Here is a 21322-nt window from a genome sequence, read left to right on the forward strand (position 1 = left end):
GATCTCCACCATCAGTCTGAGCTACAGAGCTCTTTACTTTATTTTGCTGTTTTTTTTGTCATTTATTGTTTACATTTAAGCAGCTTCTTTTTTATATAGAAAGACAGTTTGACATCATTTACAAGTCACTCTGCTCAGAACCTGTTGTCCCCCCATACAAAAAGGAAACATTGGTCTCCACGTTACATACGAAAATATAATTTAAAAGCACTTGACAACAGATGCACGGAACAATACATTCACTGTACACGGTATATTGAAATCCTTCCCTCATCCCCTCCTTCTGCACACAGCCTCCGCTCCTCCTCTCCCATATGTGTAATACTGCAATTGGCCCCCGTGAACAGGCTCAAAGTATTGCCATGGTGATGGCGGTGTCTGTGAAGCGAGGATGGTTTTATGACTGTTTGACAGCTAAAATCTCAGTCCATCCCTGCTGAGAAAGTCTTCCCCTACGCTCAAGGCAGAAATGAAGCTTCCTCTACGATCATCTCAGGATTACTTTCAGGGCAGCAGCTCCACAGATGTGCTCTAGCACCAAGATTGTTACGGATCTCACACACAGATCACTTTGAAGCCAGGTTTGTGCTTTTTTTTTTGTTTAGCAGCACACTAACTGAAGTCACTGAAGACAGAAGTACAGGTGTGTGGTGATTGCTATCAAAAACTCCATGCTAACCCCTTGGTTACCATGGCTACAGCAAACTGGAGGACAGGAGGATGTGTGCATGTCAGAGGTCACTATACCCATCAAGTGAACAAAACAGAAAAAGCTCATGCTCTGAGCCTGAATAAACTTTGCGCAAGATGAGGGAAATGACGTAATGAACAAATGTGTCTTGGCGAGTAGCGGCGCTACACCGCTCACCTCTTGCGATGAATAATGAAATCCCAGTCAGGGGCAACAAGTTGACGGCTGCAACACTACGTGACGCAACGGCGTCAGCCAGCCAGCCAACCATCCTGCTCTACAGTAGTTGAACCAGCAGCCTGGCACAGAAACGCAACACATCCGAGCACTGAAACACACAGAATACAGTAATACTCTCTAGGCTGATGACTTGGATAATGCTGAAAACACACACTCACATCACTCACACCTGCACACAATCGACTGGAATGCTGTTGTCTACAACACACAAAAACGACACGTTGTAGATGGTAATCTCTTTCAAATACACTGTCACACATTATTTTTCTCCTTACAGCACAGAAAGTATACGTGAAAACATTCTGCTGATGTACATCCACTCATCCCAACATTTTGGAGGCAGGACAAAAAATCATTGCCACACGTTCGGCAACCTCCAGACTGAACCTCTCTTCCCCACAGCTTCCACACCCCCCTCCCCCTCCCTCCCCCCTCGTCAGGCACATGGTATGGTCAATGTTTGGCAGTGGAGAGCTGTTGGCAACGATCATGGGAAAACAAAAAACAAAACAGCAACAAAGATGTTGGCAACTGGAATACAGTATGATGCTTGACCTGCTTTCGCTGGCTAAGTCTGTGGAATGCAGCTCTGGCACTCTGAATGAGGAAACACTACAGATGTGGATGGCTTTCTGTGGGGATGAAGCGTTTTAAGATATGGACTATTGGTCTGGACCGTGTTCTCATACGTTTTCTTCCCGATCAACAGTAAAATACGTGTGTCAAACCGAAAGGAGTGTTAGCTCCTAATCTCTAGGATGTGTGAGAGAAAACTCCACTCTCTGAACCTAAAGTCAGCCAGCTGCTTGGCCTGGACCTCTGAGGTGACAAAACTGGCCGTCTCAGCAAATAAGGAATGAAAGGAACACTTACTGACACACAGAAAAAAAAACACTGAAGTCTAAAACACTGACAAAAAATATATAAAATAAAGCTTGAAAATAAAGTGTAACTATTTATGTATATGCTCATGAATACTTTTATATATTTTTATGTACACATACATATCTGTCTATTGTTTATATATCAATATATCTATTTAAAGTATAACTTAACTCTCGCCCTTACACCCCCAGAAGTGACCGTGAAGGCACAGATCTAAGCTCAGCTGGACTCTGCAGCGATTGGAGACGGAGTGTAACAACTACTGAGCTTATATCGGCACTAAAAGTCAACTTCATCCTACCCGCAGATGAGCAGGAAAAAAGGCAGGGTTTGGTTGCACTTCTTGCTCCACATCTCCTTATTTTACGTTTCGCCCCTCTTCTTTCGTTTGTTTTTTTGTCTTTTCTTTCTGTTGTTTTTTACAGTTAGCACCTTATGTAAGTCAAACAATAGAAAAAAATAACGTGATAGCATGTACGAATGTGCAAATGTACATCAATAAAAATACTACAAAGATACCTTTTTTTCCAAAAATACAAGTGATATAACATGGATAGAAAAAAAATAATGTAACACAAATAAAAAGATGACCAAAAACGAAATATGAAAACAACTTAAAGCATGCACTTGATCCTTTAGTGTGTGGGATGGGTAAGGTAAAAGTCAGGATAGGGCAATGTTTGGGGTAGTTGATTGGAGTGACCGCAGGCTCTAGCCTTGGATCTTGCGCAGGATCTCGGTGGAGACGGGTGGGTGGAAGTTGATGGTGTGGTGTCTCAGGCCCTGCGAGGTCTTGTAGCTCTTGCCACAGCGACATTTGAAGGGTTTCCTCACACGAATCTGTGTGCGGTGGCCGTTCTTGGCGTGGTATTTGATACCATTCACATTCTGATGACGCAGAATGTGAATGAAGACAGGGACACAGGTAAAGAAAGACAGAGAGGAAGGGTTACAATTACGACTTGTACCCACGCATGTCTGGCACTCAGTATAAACATTGCAGCATTATTCACAATCTTACATGTAGAATTCAGATCTAACTAATTTACAACCCTTGAAAGCAGGAGATTTACGCACAACTCAAGTGGCACAATTGTCCACATCACAGTCCACATTTATGTGATAATGGGATATATGTAACAGAGTTAAAGGGACACGTATAGGGTAATTATGTGTAATGTAGACAGGGATATGTGCAATAGTGATTAAGAGAAATGTGCAATGTTATCATGTGCAATAGTGACAATGGGAAATGTGCAATACAATTACATGTAATATATGTAGAGGGAAATATGTAGTGGCATCTCGTGTCATAGTGACATAGGGGTAAGTGTAGCATAGCAATGTGCAATAATGACAGAGGGATATGTGCAATAGCAACAAAGACATATTTGCAATATAATCATATGTAAATGTTAATTAATTACTGCTTGGTAGTTTGCCTTGGTCCCCCAGTTTTTGTCTGTTCCGTGCTCTACGTGTTATCGCTTGTTGCTTCTTTTTCTTTTTTGTATGCCTTTGTTCAGTTATTGTATTATGTTATTTGTAACTTCTTTACTTTTGATCTGCCAATAGGACTCGAGATGGAATTAGCCAATAAAATAAACACTAGTCCATGCATAGAGATTAAGGTTAAAGTCTGGGTGTCTGTTTTTCCACACACAGAAGGTAGAGAAATACATTGTGTCATTACATGATCCCAATTTCCCATTTTTATCTCAGAAACTACACAACAGCTCTTTGAGTTTACATCAAACATCACCATAATTAAACCTATATCACTCTAAAAGTGGTATTTTTATATGCTGACAGCATAAAATTGGGCCGATACCCTAATAGGAGATATTCACTGAATCTGACAAAAACTGAATTAGTTTAGAATCACATGCTCAACCTTTACAACTCATCAGTGCAGTATTTATACTAGAAAACTGATTTAAATGTGATTTGTAAGTTCTCTAAAACTGGCATTTGTGCCTGTCACGGTGAGTTTTAATAGCTGATCTACAGATAAACAGCATGATCAGATGTAAGGTTCAGTTTAACAAGTATTTTAGTTCATGACCAAATATCTGCACTGCAAATGACATACACAACAGCGTGAGCAGAAGTTGTTGTTTAGTGCTAATCAGCAAATGTTATCAAGCTGAAACGCTAAATTAACTTTTACTAAATAAGTGTTGCTGCTAAAAACGGCTTCACAGAGCTGCTATCATGATGGTGGATTTTTAGTCTTGTTATATCAGCATTAAACAATGTCAGACTTGTGTCAAATCCTCATTAATTAAATATAGCTTTTCTACGTTACTGTTTTGGTCTAAAAAGGGTACTGAAGAGGAATGTTCCCACGCCGCCCATTAGCTAAGCTGGGACAGTGAGCTGAATGAGGGTTTTGTTATCAGCCGTGATAAAAATCCAACCAAGGCAAATAAACGCAGTTATATTTATCACTGCATTCAATCACGACATTCTGGGTTTATAATGTGCTTTTTAAAACATTATGTCCTGGCATGTGATAGCCAGACAAAAGCTCCAGTGTGGACTTAATCAGAAACAAAACCTCATGTCCTGTAGCTCTGTGGAACTGACGTCTCCATTCTCTGCTCTGGTCTCACCTTGTATCTCTTCTTACAACCGGGGACGGGGCAGGCGAACGGCTTCTCCTCTCCCCCATTCATGCACATGGAGCTGAGGATGGACTCAGAGCTGATGGCGCTTTCTGTGGTCCACGACTCATCGCTGTCCGACTCCTCGTAGTCTACCTCCTCCTCATCATACTCACTGCCTGAAGGCACAATGGAGCCATGCAGAACAAAAAAAAAACGCTTGTCACCCCAGATGAAATATTAATGGGGACATAGCCAAAAGAACATCATGCTTTGGGAATTTACGAACAGAAAACAATGTGACTTTTTTTATTAATACATTCCTCTGTATTCTGCTTCTGTTTAGATGCCTTAGCTGTGCACATGTCACTGGAAGCAGACAAGACGGAAGTGGTGTGCGTGTGTATGTGCTTCTGTGTGCCTGTGAGTCAAAATGCAGGGATTGGCACCGAGAAAGAGATCATTAAGTGGGAGTGATCCCCATTGCTCAGCCTGGAAAATGTGCTTTGCTAAGTGCAGAACATTTTCCACTCACACACGTACGCGCACACACAAACACACACACACATCCACATACCACATTACTGAAATGTTCAGGCACAACACACACGCACGCAAACACACATAAGGGCCCACTGACCCCCCCTACCATCTCACAGGAAATGCTGCACCTCAGCATGAGGAAATGGATGGCACCCTGGCACATGTTGAAAGAGGACGTGTGTGTGTGTGTGTGTGTGTGTGTGTGTGTAGCCATGTCGGTGTGTAAGCCCAGACCTAACACTACGTTTGCAACCATTTGGGCTGGAATTGGACATCTGCTTCTGAGCTGTGCAACACACGGCCCCCAGTGAACACACAGCGTGACAGCTGCTATGTAATTAGCAGAGTGTTGACTGGTCTGCTCACTGCAGGAGCCACCAAACCCAACACACAAACACACAAACACAAACACACACACACACACACACACACACACACACACACACACACACACACACACACACACACACACACACACACACACACACACACACACACACACACACACACACACACACACACACACACACACACACAGCAGTAGATAAAGGTTAAGTTCAACCTTTTCCACTTTGCACTCTGATGGCAAATTTTCCCTATGATTCAAAAACTTCAGGAAATATTAGCATGAAAACATCCCAATATATACAAAACCATTTCCATGGCGAAAAGTGAATAATTATTGGTTTCTATTTAGAGTTACATAGCAGGCTCTCGAGCTGCTTGCAGGCATTACTGAGTTTTCACTTTGTGAAGCAGAGTCATTGAGCAGGTATGAAAAAAGCTGCATTCCACTTGCGTTACAAATATCTTCATTTGCTCTTCAGTGGTGCTGTCTGATTTGATGAATACACTCCTGATGGCGCAATCATAACCCTACGCTTTTTTTTTCTGTTTCTGCGAGTTGGGGTAATTTACATTAGTCGGTTTCAACACCTCCATTCCCTCCACATGCACACGCAATTCATCTTTCCTCCTCTGAAACGCGTTTCAACACACACACACACACGCACACGCACACACACACACCTGTCGTACCTGTAGGTGTGCTGCTGCGGAATGAGGAGGAGGGGGTGATGGGGGGCGTGACGGGAGGCGTCAGGTTACCGCTGGTGTGGCGGGGAGGTGTGGCCGTGCTGTTCCTGGACACTCCGCCCGTGATGGACAGGGACAGCTTGGGTGTGGCCTTCTTCTTCATGGTCTCCTGCTCCCGACGGGCTGCATCCGTCATAAACCTGACGGCACACAGGAGGTGTCGTTAATTAACAATCAATCCAGTACTAGATTGTTTAGACAGAGAATAATATTAAAACACAGCATAAACAAATGCCAAAAACATGTTCACACTGATCCCTTACACTTGTTTTGTGTCATTGCTCTGAATTTGGTTTTATTTTTTTATTTTTTCTCACATGATGATTGGGATTTAGAACAGTGGAAAAACCCACTTGTCATAGCTCTCTGGTAGATAAATTACATAATGGTGCCACTGCTTCAGAATGAACTGTTCTAGTCTTTCTGGAATGCAATTTCTTTTAATTATTTGGCTGAGACATCTTGTGGCTGCATGCAAGGTCATTTATCAACAAGCTTGCATGTGACCGTCCTGTTGCTGCCAACATGAGCACTCTGTAAATAGAGGCAATGCTGGTCAAACACGATTGCACATTTTTACACTTCTGCTTTGCCAACATTGTTCAAAAAACAGTATTCTGATTACTATTATTAATACCTTTATCTATGCATCATTCCTGTCATCATCACTTGTAACAAAAAGAGTAACTTGGTTTTACTGGGATATTTTTGTAGTTTTGTCCATTCTTTTATTATATACATATACAGGTCTGTATCAAATTTGATACAGACCTGCAAAATTTGTGGCATTTGTTCCTCTAATAAAAGCCTTTAATTTTTCATCTCATCTAATTATGGCTGTTGTGTAGACTGTTGCTTTTAGAGGGATAGAAGGACACCTGTGATGGGAAGAGACATAACTGAGCAGCTGAATGCAGTGTCTTTGCAACATGTATAGTAAATATGGATGATATTTACAACCTTGTCACTTGAACAGTTATCACAGAAAACAAACCTCAATCTTTCTTTCTCTCTCTGTTTGACTATCTTTTGCGCTCTTGCGTCGTAGAGTGATTTAACGAGGCATTAAGTAGAACGTGACAAGTCGGTTCACCACACAAAAACACACACATGCCATAATCCCGAAACGCCGCCTTTGGCTGTGCCGTTCACAGCGCTGGGAGTCAGGACCAATTGTCTTGTGTGGTTTTCTGAGCTGGTCTGTGGATGAGTCACTGCTGTGTCTATGGGAAGACGTCGGTAATTTGAGATGCCCTCCGCAAGCCACATGTACACACTCGCGCACAGATGGACGCACACTTTCACTAGTAGAACAATGCTGCCCTCTGTAGAGGAACACTTTTCAGTTAAGTTTGTGAATGTGTGTGTACCTGTTGATGTAGCTTAAGGCCAGATAAGTGGGCTGCTGTTGCTCCTGCTTCTCCAAAACCCGCGGATCTGTATCTGAGAGAGAAAGAGACATTCAGATTAATCACCTCTCCCTGTGAAGGGAAAATGTTGAGTGAATACTCTTAGTATGTAGCTGACTCATACATGCATTCTTCCTGCCAGACAGGCTGATAGATTACTGGATGTTTCTCACACTGGGTTCTCTGTATTAGTCCATAATGTGTTGCACCCTGCAGATACATTTCAGAAGCTTCCATAAGCGACGCATTATTACGCCAGCACCAAACCTCCTCTAATTTACAACCGATGTCTTTCCCTAAGTGACCCAAGGCTGCTTAATTATTGCCCGAGTATGAATGTGGCAAAGAGGAAATTTGTCCGAGAGTGAAGTGGCAACTTGGAAGCTGTGATGAATGTACACAGTGTATTAGCCAAGACGTGCACACACACACACGCGCGCTTTTTCCAGTTGACTTGCTAAGTCAGTAACACTACAGTAGGCAACTTCCACTGCCTGAGGGAAGCTGTGTCAACTTCAAAGTCCCACCTCACACCCCCTGGAAAACAGGAGCAAGTGTGCATGAAAACACTGCGGGTGGGTTGCATCTGTGAACTACCAGTGCCATCAAGTGTTCAAGAGGGGGACATTTAGAGAGAGCCAAACTAAAAAAAAAAACTAATAGCTTTGTGCCATGACATCTTTGTCTGTGTGAGTTTGCGTGCACATGTAGGCATAATTGCAGCTGCATATGTAATGGCTAGCAGATGTATTGCAATTCGGATCCAAGGACTCGACCATCTCCGTGCAACGATTCACTACACACTGCAGGACGCTCCTTCCAACCAATCTCAAGTGTGTGCTGGCCCTCTTAGCCCTTTGGTTTTCAGGCTTTCACACCTCATAATTAAAAAAGAATGCAGACTTCCCACAGTGCAAGAGAACACCAAGAAGACCAGAAAACAAGAAAACAACCCAGAAAAAAAAACTCCTCACGACTCCTGCTGCAGTACAAACCAGGGACCTATACAAGTGACTTTCAAAATATATAACTAAAACGGCTAAGCAAGGAAAAAATAGATATCAGGACATCTGTGATCACAAACACAGGCTCACACACAAACACATACATGTGAGGTGGTCCACAGAGGTGGTCTGTGACAGTCTTTTATAGCTGAGTCTTAATAATCCTACCTGCTGCTCTGATATGGAGACCAGAGCTCGACCTACATCACTGACACAGCTGAGTCATGGGGCATGTGACAATGAGAGACAGTGAGACCTACCAGCATCTTGAAGTCTGACCTTTGGAAACCACCAGTTGGGCTGGACAACGCTGGGTAGAGTGTACTACAGCAATATTTTTAGCATCTAAATAAATCACCATACAGGGGAAGATGTGGCAAGGATGCCTACAGAGTTTACAGAGTTACTAAGAGGCCAAAAAAGCTGAGAGTAAATGCAGGATAAATGTGGATTTTCCAAATAGTGTTAGGGCACAAAATTCATTACTTGAAACACAAATTTGTATTTCCCAGAGGTTCACAGTGCTGTCTTTACATGCCTTGTTTTGTTCATGTATTGTGTTTCTGTGACACGTGATTCACCAATTGTGTAAAGGTTTTCGGCTGATCAACAAACTGATCAGCTAGTCATATCTTTTTAGAATATTGTAAAATATGAGTCAAAAATCTATATGAAAGCATCAATTCAAACGTACTATGAAGCCAACTGTGGTGAAAAATCAGCTGCAATGATTAATTGATAAGTTGACAACTATTAAATGTGAAGATTGTCTTTATTACTTTGTAAAAGGAAACTGGGTATCTCTAAGTTGTGGACAAAACAAGAAATTTGAGGCCATCATCTTGGGCTTTGGGAAATACTGATCTAATACATTTTTCACCCTTTTCTGACATTTTATAGAATAAACAACCAATCACTCAGTTGAGAAAATAATGGACAGATTCAAAAACAATGAAGTGACCTATCAATTGCCAACTTCAAGGCAGCTTCAGGCCTGAATAGCAAAAATACAGGAAGAAAAAAATACATGGGTTCATAAGTTGGGATGCACAAGGACCAGGGGATTGTGGATGTGGATAAGGTAAGTGTATGTGTGCGTGATTGTGTATGTGTGTGTGTGTGTGTATGTGTGTGTGTGTGTGTGTGTGTGTGTGTGTGTGTGTGTGTGTGTGTGTGTGTGTGTAGAGAAGGGGGAGGGGTGTTGGTGGAAATGGAGTAAGCCAGGTGCAGAGAGCGAGAGCTGTAGTAAATGTTCACCGGCTTTTACCGCTCACCTAGCCAGACAGGAAGCTAACATGCTGCTGATTCTGCCGCTGGAGCAGGAGGAAGACCTGCACATGCTCACTCAAAACTAGGTGTATATTGATATTCACTGATTAAATTCTAAATTTTATTTCAAACTCACAGTACAGAATATTAGTAGGCTACTCCAAATGTGTGTGCGTGTCCATATTTTAGTGCATGTGCGACATGGCTGATACATTTCAAAGTCTCTAAGGTCTGTAAATATATCCCTAATTAACATTCCTGAAAGCAGCACCCAATCAACAGCCACTTCACTTATTTCACAACAGGCACATCCATCTTTCACCAATGGCACACTGCTGCCCCCTGCTGAATGCACCCTGCCTACATGCGTCCACATGTACGAACAATCGTGCAGAGGTCTGTGTATGTGCCTCTCCACGTGTGCATGTGTTGAAACCAGGCCAAGAATGCATGGTTTGTTTTGCAGGCTGCTAATTAAGCCACAGAGAGCATTTTAACGTGTTTCTAGAGCAGCAGGCAACCGGATGGAGGGAGAGGAGAGGAGGAGCGGGAGCAAAGGGGGGATATGGGTGGAGGGGGGTGGAAGGCAAACTTCTCTGTAATTACACTTCCTAGTGCTTGGTGGGGCGCTCAGACCTTGTGACTTCCGAAAGGCAATGTGTGTGACTGTGTGTGTGTGTGTGTGTGTGTGTGTGTGTGTGTGTGTGTGTGTGTGTGTGTGTGTGTGTGTGTGTGTGTGCTGAAAAGAGAGGGTCTGCAGTTTCCACTTTGGGATGCCAGTCCAGTAATTGCTCCACTACACCCTGACAGGTCATTTAGGAAGTATGGGGAACACACTCTCTCATATACACAAACACACACCCCTTCCCGTGTCACACCTCTAAAAGTGGGATGGGAAGCAATCTGGCATCGAGGACTGGACTAAACGGCAACAATCCTCATTATATCAATAAACTATATGAAAATTTATTCTTGTCGCAATCTGCCATGTACTGGAAAAATACTTTTTAAGTAGATAGTGATTAGTCCACCAATTAATTAAGATTATCAACTGTTTTATCTGACCAACTGTCCAAAATTCCAAGACGTTCACAGCTTAGGATCATGTACAACAGATGAAAACAGAACATCTTAATATCTTAGCAGCTGAAATAAAGAAAGTTTTGTGCTCAGAAAAAAAAAGAAAAAATATATATATAACAGCTATTGAAAATATGAATTTTTTCCTAACCGTACTGGCAACATCAAAGAAACAAAGACAAATTCTGGTACAGTATATAACAGAAGTGAGGACACCCCTGAGTAATAACACTCAAATTTTGAAATTTTCAAGATTTTATTACCTCACAGTAATCGCATTACTTCTAACTAGAACAGTAGGGTATGTAGTATGGTGCTCTTCTGTTTTTTAAGCACAGTTTAGATTTACTATATAAAAATACAGGTTCCACAGTAGGAACTCAATGCAACAAAAGATATTAGTAACATTCAATACTTCATGTCCACGTTTGTTTTTTTCCACGACAGACTCGGTCCTCCTCAGAATGGAGGACACACAATTTATGCTACGTCCTGCCATTCTGCAGACATTGTTTTATTCAGTTACTCTACGCTGGTCTAACAACAGGCATTTATGGTGCTATCTATAAATGTCATCTCCAAAACACCTTCTGCACTCAAGCAGCGCCATCATGATCATCACCTCCCACCTCTGTGCTTCACTGTCAGGACTATGCTTTCACTGTGTTAGGCCTGCCCAGGTTCACACCTAACATGCTAGACCTCACCTGAGCTGAACCAAAGTTGGTCTCATCTGACCCAAGAATGTGCTCCCAAGATCCCTCTGGCCTTTTTTATTTTTTATGCTTTGAAGCTAGGCTTTCCTCTTTCCTTAGCACGCTTTCTTTTCTTGAAGGTTGACATATTTAACATCTTTGGCACTGTCTAAGCTATCACAGAAACTCTTATTTTCATTGATGATCCCTGCGCCAGTTCTGAAGCATTTGCCTGTCTGTTTTTCAAAGCTAAATTGAGCATGCAGTGTACTATTATACAGTACAGTTGCATTATGTTAGTGGAACGATCACTGTGGCTCTGATTAGTGGTAATATGGCTCGTTCTATACCTTCCTAATTACTGCTGCAACTGTGTTTCAGGGTGACCTTTTCCATCTTTGTGAAGTTAAACCATCAGATTTTTCAATTCCTCTGGATTTTTTTTTTCCCATATGAAGAAATGATGCATACATTGAGACAAACACAGCCATAGATAAAAAGAAAATTAGCAAGTTCTGGTGTTCAAAGGTCATGTTATAACCATGCACATGTAGTTAGGCGAATTGGAAATCATAGGTGTACTCCATTTTATTTCAGTGAACACAAGTTCTCTAACTTGTGTGTTGGTGATCACAGGTATATTCATTTTTGTTGCATTGAGTTTCTACTTTTGGGTCTGTATTTTCATCAGTCTTTCTACAGTGCTTGGTTTTGATTTGTTTATAAGAGATAATACTCTACTTTTAGACTTCAAAACATCAATTAAGAGACAATACAATTTTTAATTATTGAAAAAATTACTATTCTTAATAACTTTGTCTGAAAAACAAAAAAGACAAGGGTCTACTATCTTTTAGTATCAGTTGGTTAAAAACTAATTTTCCCTACTGAGATGATTAAATCCTTAAAAGTTACTGCAGACTAATTATCAAGCTGCTTCAGCAAAAACTAGATTATTACAACACAGTGCTATTGTTAATACTCATGTCAAATCAGAGCTCAACCTTTGAATCCAGTTATAAAACGAATCCAAACCAAAATATCTACGTAAACTCTGTCCAAACAAAGCTGACATGTATGGGATTTCCTCGTGCTCACACCCATATTTTTGCTTTCTTATCCTTCTCTTTCTAATCTCTTCTCCATTTTTAATCTCTATCCGCCTCCCCCTCCCTTCCTGCTCCTTTTTGCTGAGGTAAGAGGCAGGTACGTGCTTGTGCAGGTGAGAATGCAGCACACTGCTGCTGTGCACACACGCACAGAGGCCTGACATCATTACATTCCTCAGACCTTACCTCGACTCACCGCACAAAGCTTTCGACAACAACCAAACACCGCACTAAAAACAGCTCATCTAATCCAGTTCCTCTGGCATTCAGCTGTAATCTAAACAGTGCGGGCATGTCACTGGAAGGCTGCTGCTCTTTCTTCTAGGATGAGGTCAACACTCAGGACCCACACATTACCTAGTTTTCTCACGGATAGGATCATGCCAGGCTCATCTGGTGTGCTTGCTGCGAGCTATTGTGTGTGGCGTCAGAGAAGGCAGGAGGCCACATAAGATGCAAGCTCAGATAAGTGACTTCAACATCAATCCAAACCAGAGGCAGAAAATAAATTGGACTGTTTTGGCAATGTAGCACATCAGTTGCCCTACCACAAGAGGGCAGCACAGTCTGCAGCAATGACTCCATGTTTCCAGAACACAGGCCTGTCAGCGATCTCTGCAACTTGGCATGAGTTCTACTTTTGCAAGTTCTTACATCTCATAGTACAAGATTTTTGTCGCTGTTAGACTAACCGCTTTATGGATATTGCGGCTTTTTTAGCACACTCAAAGAATGATCACTATTACAACAACCTCCTAACAGCTTACCTGACGTCTCAGGTGAAAACGTCAGGAAGATCAAATTAGCATATTCCTTGATTGATTACTGATCACACACCACTGCACAACTTCAAAACCAAAAAGCAGAGTCAAAGCTAAATGCAACTAGCCTCCCTCCTGTCCCGCACTCTCACTTCAATCCCCTCCATCTGTCACACTAATCCCTGTAGTAACTGATCTGCAGGCAGTATTGATTAGACTGTGTGTGATCTTGACACCGCTGATGACCAGGCGTGGTATGACGCGAGCAGAGGGGTAATTCATTAATCCAAGAGATCTGACTGGTAAACTGCCATTCTGCTCAGCTGACGGCTGGGAGTCGAAGGTCGAGCTAGGAGGCAGATGGGGCATATATCAGTGTCTGTGGTGTTTTGGGGGCAAATAATATATCTGCATTTCTGTCTATTTATATCCTTAATTTGGTGGGATTGGAGGACAATGCAGACTACACAGAAACATACCACCTATATAGTGTGATAAAAATCAAATCGTGTATATTTCCCCCCTCTGTGGTTAATTTGGAGGTCATCCATGGAGCATATGGGTTAAAATTAACAGTGGTCCCACCCTGCTCCACTTTCTGCTCACCCACTAACACAGTCTCCTAACACCTAACCCTCTTTTACACATCTGCACATCAGTCCCGTCCCACATGCGAGGTGACATCATGTTGGATGTCCTCACCACAGCTGGCAGCTCGGCAGCGCTCTTTGTTAGTGAGACAGCAGGTGTGTAATAACTCAGCCAATATACTGCCCCCAACCCCGATAGAGACTGCCAGTTGCCATGGAGACTGGCTCAATGAAGCATCCATTTTACCCCCCTTCGCCCCCTTCAAACAGCCTCATGAGGATGGATACACGCCACAAATAATGATTAGCCCGTATCAGTGTAGCTACACATTAGTGAGCGTTTTAGCGCTTCACAACTCCCCGAACGCTTCTATGGTATAATTTTTATGGTGGATTACAGTTTAATCTACCAGATTGGATTATGCAGTGTTTAAGTAGAAGCAAGAGTTTGATCTGTGCTGCAAACAATGTTAAATATTTACCAAGTACTACACTGCAGGGTACTAATTAGACTGTATCTGACAGCTTTTTGCTGCCACATCAATGCAATAGGAAAGGAGCACTCCCTCAACAAAAACAGAGGATGCTGATGACTTATTTAATACTTTAATTACTGTGCCGGCTATGAAACACATTTCTGCATTTAATTCACTCACAATACAATAAAAAACATCATTTTTTGAGATTCCACATACATTGCAAATATTAGTTTTTGATATGGATCAATTACTACTTACAGTAACAAAATGTACTTTTATACTCAAATATAGTGTTTACTCTGCTACTGTTTTTCTCTGCTGTGTTAAATGGTGGGTAAACTGATTATCAGGGGGTTTACTGTCTCTCAAAATCTAATAAGCGGTGCAACAAGTTGGATCTTGGAAGATAACCTAATTATGCCCCTGTTTGTCTGCCGCCACTCGGTTCCATTGATATAGTGGTAATTAAGTGACACCAACATAATGGAGGAGGCGATACCTTGTTGCGATGAAAACCCGAGGTGACAACCCTGACAGAGTTTCGGGCAGCGGTGAGAGGAGCTGCACTGCATCAGGCCTGGAGATGTAAACACAGACTCTCCAGCAGTGTTAGCCGTGAAACCGCTGCCAGCCCGGGATGCTAGTTACACCTATGAGACCTTCGCGGCCCTCGCTGCCGAGTTACCGCTGCAAAGGTAACTATCACTGCTAATGCAAAGTAAAAGCACTCCCGCGGCGTATTTCACAGGAAAGCACCGCTCTGGAGATAATAAAAGTTGCTGAATAAGTCGCACTCCGACGGGGCTCGACGGAGAGCGAGCGGCAGGAATAGCGGAATGCAAAGCCGAGCCTATCTGCGTTTAGCTAGCTAGCTCGGGTGCTAGCTAGCAGCAGCTAGCCGTCTAGCTGCGTCTCCCCCTCCGGCCCGACTCACCGATGTGATTGTCCTCGATGTGGACGATGAGCTCGGCGAGAGACTCGAACTGGAGCCCGCAGCCCCCGAACCTGCAGGAATTAGAGAAGAAAGAAGCGGCGGCGATGCCCGTCATGTCTACGGCGCTGGTGCATTCACCGGGTGGAGGGGGGTCCGGGAGAAGGGGCGGTGAACGAGCAGGCAAGAGGCTTCGGGTCCGGGGTGGGGAGCGGGGCAGAGCGCGGAGCAGACACCGGGCGGCCAGACAGGACAGCGGCGGACGCAGCTGGGAGGCAGGCAGGCGTGACGGTGGGGGTGGGGATGGAGGGGGGAGAGGCGGAGGGGAGGAGGAGGGGAGGCTGGCTGGTGGCGGCCTACGTCACGACCTGCCTACCTGTTGGGATCAGAGCCACAGCTCACACTGTGAGATGGTGACAGCAAATCAAAGTTACATCTCGGCACATTTGCATGCGTTATATGCACATCAAAGAGACACCAGGGTACCACACATGGAGTGAGAAAAACAGAATCTGATTCATCTTCTTTTTTTTCTCAGATGCTGTTATCTTGCAGAGCAAAGGCACTTAGAAATTATTCCCTTATGATAGACTTCTATTACATATTGCACTGTGGTTGGAATTTCGCTGTAAATGGCTCACTTATTGATATCAATAAGGAATGATGAATATGCAATAAGAAAATCATATTGCAATTATCAATGTGTCACTTTTTGTGCTGTGACATATTTCAATTTTACTAGAAGGTCCTGTGATCTGAATATTGACTGTGATTTCAATAATATTTCAATAAATTGTTCAACTATAATATAAATGAATTTAGAAATGTGCCATTTTATTTGAGGGAAGGGGTTTAGATAATGAATAACTACAGCAGGTATTACGCTGTTGTTTTTTTTAACATACTTACACTTGCAATGCAATAACAGATAATAATAAAGCAACAGAGCTTTTCAGTGAAGAATGCAACATTATTAAATAAGAAATAATGAAGCATTTAGTGGAGTACTGTGTAATGAGAATCTAAGAAGTAATTTAGATATTGCATTGAAGGGTAAGCTTGCTACTAACAAACACGATAATCTAAATTAATTCTAATATACTAAAAACTATTAAATATATGCAAGATTGAAAATGACCTAGATATTTATCACCTTTTTTTCAGTTGATGCTGAACTTCATTGGTGGACTATAACTAAGAGCATGTACTCTTGTACTGTACTTCTGTACAAATTGAGACATACTTAAACTTTAGTTGAGTCTTTTGTTTTTCTGCCACTTTCTGCCTCTACTCCCCGACATCTCAAAGAAAAAATACTGTATTTTTTTTCTTCACTACATCCATCTGACAGCTTCAGTTATGTTATGATTTTGGATTTCTGCACACAAAACACACAAGGACTTCTAGAATATGATTTTTTTTCTTTGTTTTAAATTAAACTACCCAACAATTTATACAGGCACAGCAAAAACAATTAGTCAAATAATCAATTAGTTAATGGAAAATCAGGAACTATTTTGTTAATTTTATAATGCACTTGATGATATTTGTGATTATTTTCAGAACTGAAACCGATTAATGTACAAAATACTGAGCAGAGTGAAAATACTCAATTGTTGCAGTCGGACATGAAATAATTAAAAATGAGCTCCACAGTAACCACCTGCAACAGTAGAATCCCACTTTTACATGTGAGTAAGAAGCATCTAATGATATGATTTTCGACAGCATACCAGTCACAGCGCAAATTTTTCTGCATTAAGTGTCATTAGCTTTACCACTTTAGGTGTAGTTTGTGATAATGCTTACTTACACTGCACAAAAGAATAAGGGAACACTTAATTCATTGATATACACTGTGTAATTTACTGAGAACAAAATGACATAAAAATAGACAATGGAGAACAAAATTATTAACCCAATGACGGGGGGATTTACAATCACTTACGCTTCCTAAATGGACAGGTCAATATCCATGAAGTTTAGCTGAATTGGTGTTATACTGTGATGATTAAGTGTTCATTTAGTTTTTTGAGCAGTGAACCTTTAGTTTCGTAACATATACAGTGCGGTGCTTTTACTTGTAATAGGGTATTTTCAGTGTGAGGTATTAGAACTTAAGTAAAGCATAAGTAAATGTGAATATTTCCTCCACCACTGCTTAACTTGAGCACCAGCCTGTAATAAAACAGTAAAACAGAGTCCCATTAGGCCTTTTAATAGACCTAAGCTGTCATGTGGATATTATGTGGATGAATGACTGGAGGAGGAACCGAGCTTTGGGTGAACATCTAGCAGGAGCATCACAGTCTCCGCATAACAGACCTGGATCGATTTTGACTGTCGAAATTCTTCTTTTTGTATTCATGATGTTAAATACTGGCTGGATTACAAATTTTCAGAACATTTCTAAAAGAAGTCAGAACTTTAGCTTGCTTCAGAACAGCTCTAAATGTGAACTGTGTGCATCAATATGTAAGTAAAAAACTTGTATAACTCACTGACAACAGGATGTATTACATCCATAAAGTTAATTGATTAATGTTACCCTGTAATGGCTCAGTGGTGAGGAGAGAACTCTGTAGCTCTGTGATGTGTGTGGCTCCCAGAGAGAGGAGAATGTCCTTAAATCACTGGGGTTGGCTAACCAGGGCCGGCTGGCCTGTGTTGGACCTGTTAATCGAGCGTTAAAATGGTCAGTCATAAACCACTGGCCAGTGACTTCAGCAAACAACCTTAAGACCTGGGAACACACTCTGTCTTTTTCTGACTGCTCTCTGCCTACCGAACCATAAGAGACACAATAACGCACGTACGAAATATGAAATACACCCCAATTCGCTGCTCCAAGGGCCATTGCAAGCAAACGCGCTCGCACAAACAACCTGATATCACCGCTGTGTGCAGTCTTTCACACATGCACAGTAGAGAAACTCAGTGACTTCATCAGCTTAACACAGATGTTCTCTCTTACACACCAGCACGTAGACACACACTCAGCGTAAACACACTCATTACACACACATGGTGTATCAGAACTGTGACAGTGACGCAGTTCCCAACGCCGTTGCGTAAATGAGAAGTGCTAGCATGTGTAGTGATATGCAAGGGAGAAAGGGAGAGACACAGGGAGAGTTTATGGTGCATGACATCATCTTATCTGAGGTCTGTGGGCGTTGCAATTTGGGATTTCAAACTTGAATTTTTCCCTTTCGCTGAGGAAAAACAGTCCAGCAAGTGCGATAACCGACGCACACAACCAGTTTACACGTGTTGTGCAGTGTGAATCCAACAAGTTGGAACAAATACAGACATATACTAGTGGTCTTCTCAAAAGTTAACATGCATGTGAAGGCAGAGCTGGATGTAAATTTAACCCAAACAATTGCATTACATAATCAGATCACTGTAACCTGTGTAATCGGATACCTGTTCTTGTTTTTTTAAACCCTTTGATGCACAACACGGGTCAAAAGCGACCCATATTTAATGTAAAATGGGTATCTCTTGACCCATGTTGTGCATCAAAGGGTTTAGTTTACCTGATAGACATAGCTGGAAATCACCACATATCATATGAAACCAGTTTGGCAGCTGAGCCAGATGTGTGCTGTAGTCACAGTGAGGATAATGCTGCATGAGGTCAGTAAGTTTATTCGACCTTTGACCTGAAATGCTGTATTTTCACAGGCGAGGTGACATCAGGCTCTGAGCAGGCAGCTCTCTAAAGCTCCCAGACTGGCTGTTAAAAGCCATGCAGGGGTGAAGATGCCAGATGGTAATGGCTGGTATAGCCCCTGAGTTATGGAGGTAGTTGTAATCTTCGTGGCATTGTCTGCTCTGGGGCACCAGCCAGAGACTTCCTGGCTGCCGTCATGCACTTTTTGCTGTGACGGCGCACTCTTCACCAACACATACATGTGCTGTAAAACATCCCTTATCTTCGCTGAAAACAAAACTCGGTGATTCACGTCCACACGGGAGAAGAGCTCAAAACACAGACTGACATCATCATAACTTCCTGTTTCTTCTTGTTGCCATGGCTCCCGGAATTTGCATACTTTAGGCGATTGGTGGGTGATGAGTCAGAGGGGCTTGGTCCCATTTTGCACTTCAACCACAACAAAACCGTATCCTTTTCTCGTCTGCTTCAACCCAAGCAGAGCGCCGGAAAATTTGACCAAACATGGCAGAGATATTACACGTGGGTTTAGCTCATGCTGTTGATCGGATCTCTTCCTGTTGTTTTACGCTATCAGAGGGATGGTATAAGTTGCCAAATTTCATAACAGTGGGCATTTAACATTTCTTCAAAACATTAAAAAGAATACTTAAGCCTGTATACTCCAAATGTCAAAAGGGCCAAATCATACATACAAACTAGCAGAGTAATCTTAAGTTAGGCTAAAGCTCTTCCTCCATAAAATGTGTGTCAGGAGGAACTATGACTCTTTGCCCTGACATCATGCTAACAACACAATGGCTGTCAGTGAGTAGTAACTGCATGTGGGTGATCGTAACACTAAACCAAGGCACAGCGTTTTGGAACCGATCAATTTCACACGTGTCATTGGCCTTTGATAAATGGACTCACTGACCTTTAGAACAAATATAAATGATTGTTGATTAGATATACGTGAAGTAATACCATTATTACTCCTCTTTTAAATCTTGTATTTGAAACAATACAACAGTTTTTTGGTGTTGTTTTTTCACTAACCTTATCATATTTGTACTTATCCATATGTAAATTTCACTATATCATAATGTACATATTCATATGTAGATTCATTATGCCTGGTATATTATCTTGGTGAGACATTTTTTTATTATTATATCTTCTTTTTTTTTTTAGCCCTGTTTTACTTTTTGTAATTCTTGTGCTTCATTCTGCCTTATCTGTATCCAGCAATTGTAACATGGGGTTTTCCTCAGTGAGGGATCAATAAAGTTTGTCTTTATCTTTAAAGCTAAATGTAAAATCTAAAGGAGGCAACATCCCACAGGGGAAGCTTGACCTACAAGTCACTGTGATCTGTTATTCATTAATAAGATGAACTTTATTTCCAGATTTTGATGTTGGTCTTATGTTAACTGCAACCTTGATAGTCCCACTCTGACACTTATAATGGAAAATAGCCATGTAATTACAATACAGTTATTTTCAATGATTACATTTTTATTCATAGCCTTAATTTTTGAAAATATTAAATCATGTTGTGTTTTTGTTTTCTTTTTTTAATGTTTAAGATAGATAGGTCGATAGATCGATCGATAGATCGATAGAAAATAAATATTCATGACATTTCTGTATATTTGCAAATGTATTTTAAATGTCTTTCTATGCTAAAAAATATTACATTTTCTTTTAAAAGGGGGTATTTTCGTGGTAATACAAAGTTACAGTTGTTTAAAGCTGTTTTACATAATATGTGTAAATTTACTGTATATTTGTGTAGTTTTATTTTTGTAGAAAATTTTGTCACAGAAAAGAAAACATCTGTAACAAGACAGATTTTTCAACAGTTTATGTTCTTTCAAATTTTACGTTAATATATTATTATTATTATTATTATTATTATTCAGCAGTCTCGTATTGGCATTCTCCTGTTATTCTACCAGTCTTTTGGTCACAAGGTTTCGGAGAACGGCCTAGTTTCTCTCCACGCATGCGTATTTATGCCACCTAATAATAATTTTATTAACTTAATACTGCTCAAACTGTCCGACCAAAGCCTCGGGGGCTGTTGCTCATTTTGACGCACCAACTCGATTGAGACGCTGGGACGTCCCGTTTCAGACAGACACAAGAAAGTGGGGAGAGTAACCAAAAAAAAAAAAAAAAAAACTGGGTTTCATCCGCCCACCCGGTCTGCCCCGTGTCCTGTCACGTTGCCGTTGGTGTGTCTGGTTTTGTCGGTCCGTCCGGGTCCGG

General features: G+C 41.6%; 1 protein-coding gene across 1 annotated transcript; it reads right to left on the reverse strand.

Annotated features, from left to right (window-relative positions):
- Positions 1-10: 10 nt before the first annotated feature.
- jazf1a (JAZF zinc finger 1a) lies at positions 11-15692 on the reverse strand. Its single transcript, XM_023272956.3, has 5 exons — positions 15391-15692; positions 7431-7503; positions 6004-6200; positions 4432-4601; positions 11-2704 (listed from the first exon to the last, which is right to left on the reverse strand). The coding sequence occupies exons 1-5, from the start codon at positions 15503-15505 to the stop codon at positions 2528-2530; spliced, it is 732 nt and encodes a 243-aa protein (XP_023128724.1). The 5' UTR covers positions 15506-15692; the 3' UTR covers positions 11-2527.
- Positions 15693-21322: the final 5630 nt, after the last annotated feature.

The sequence above is a fragment of the Amphiprion ocellaris genome, chromosome 15 (assembly GCF_022539595.1).
Source record: "Amphiprion ocellaris isolate individual 3 ecotype Okinawa chromosome 15, ASM2253959v1, whole genome shotgun sequence".
Taxonomy (NCBI): Eukaryota; Metazoa; Chordata; class Actinopteri; family Pomacentridae; genus Amphiprion; species Amphiprion ocellaris.

Bases quoted from the DNA above. Each gene is read 5' to 3' on its own strand.
- jazf1a (XM_023272956.3), bottom strand. From the start codon at position 15,505: ATGACGGGCATCGCCGCCGCTTCTTTCTTCTCTAATTCCTGCAGGTTC. The intron at 4,602-6,003 runs GTACGACAGGTG...TTGTGCCTTCAG, and splicing joins CCGCAGCAGCACACCTACAG to GCAGTGAGTATGATGAGGAG. The intron at 2,705-4,431 runs GTGAGACCAGAG...CTGCGTCATCAG, and splicing joins GTTGTAAGAAGAGATACAAG to AATGTGAATGGTATCAAATA.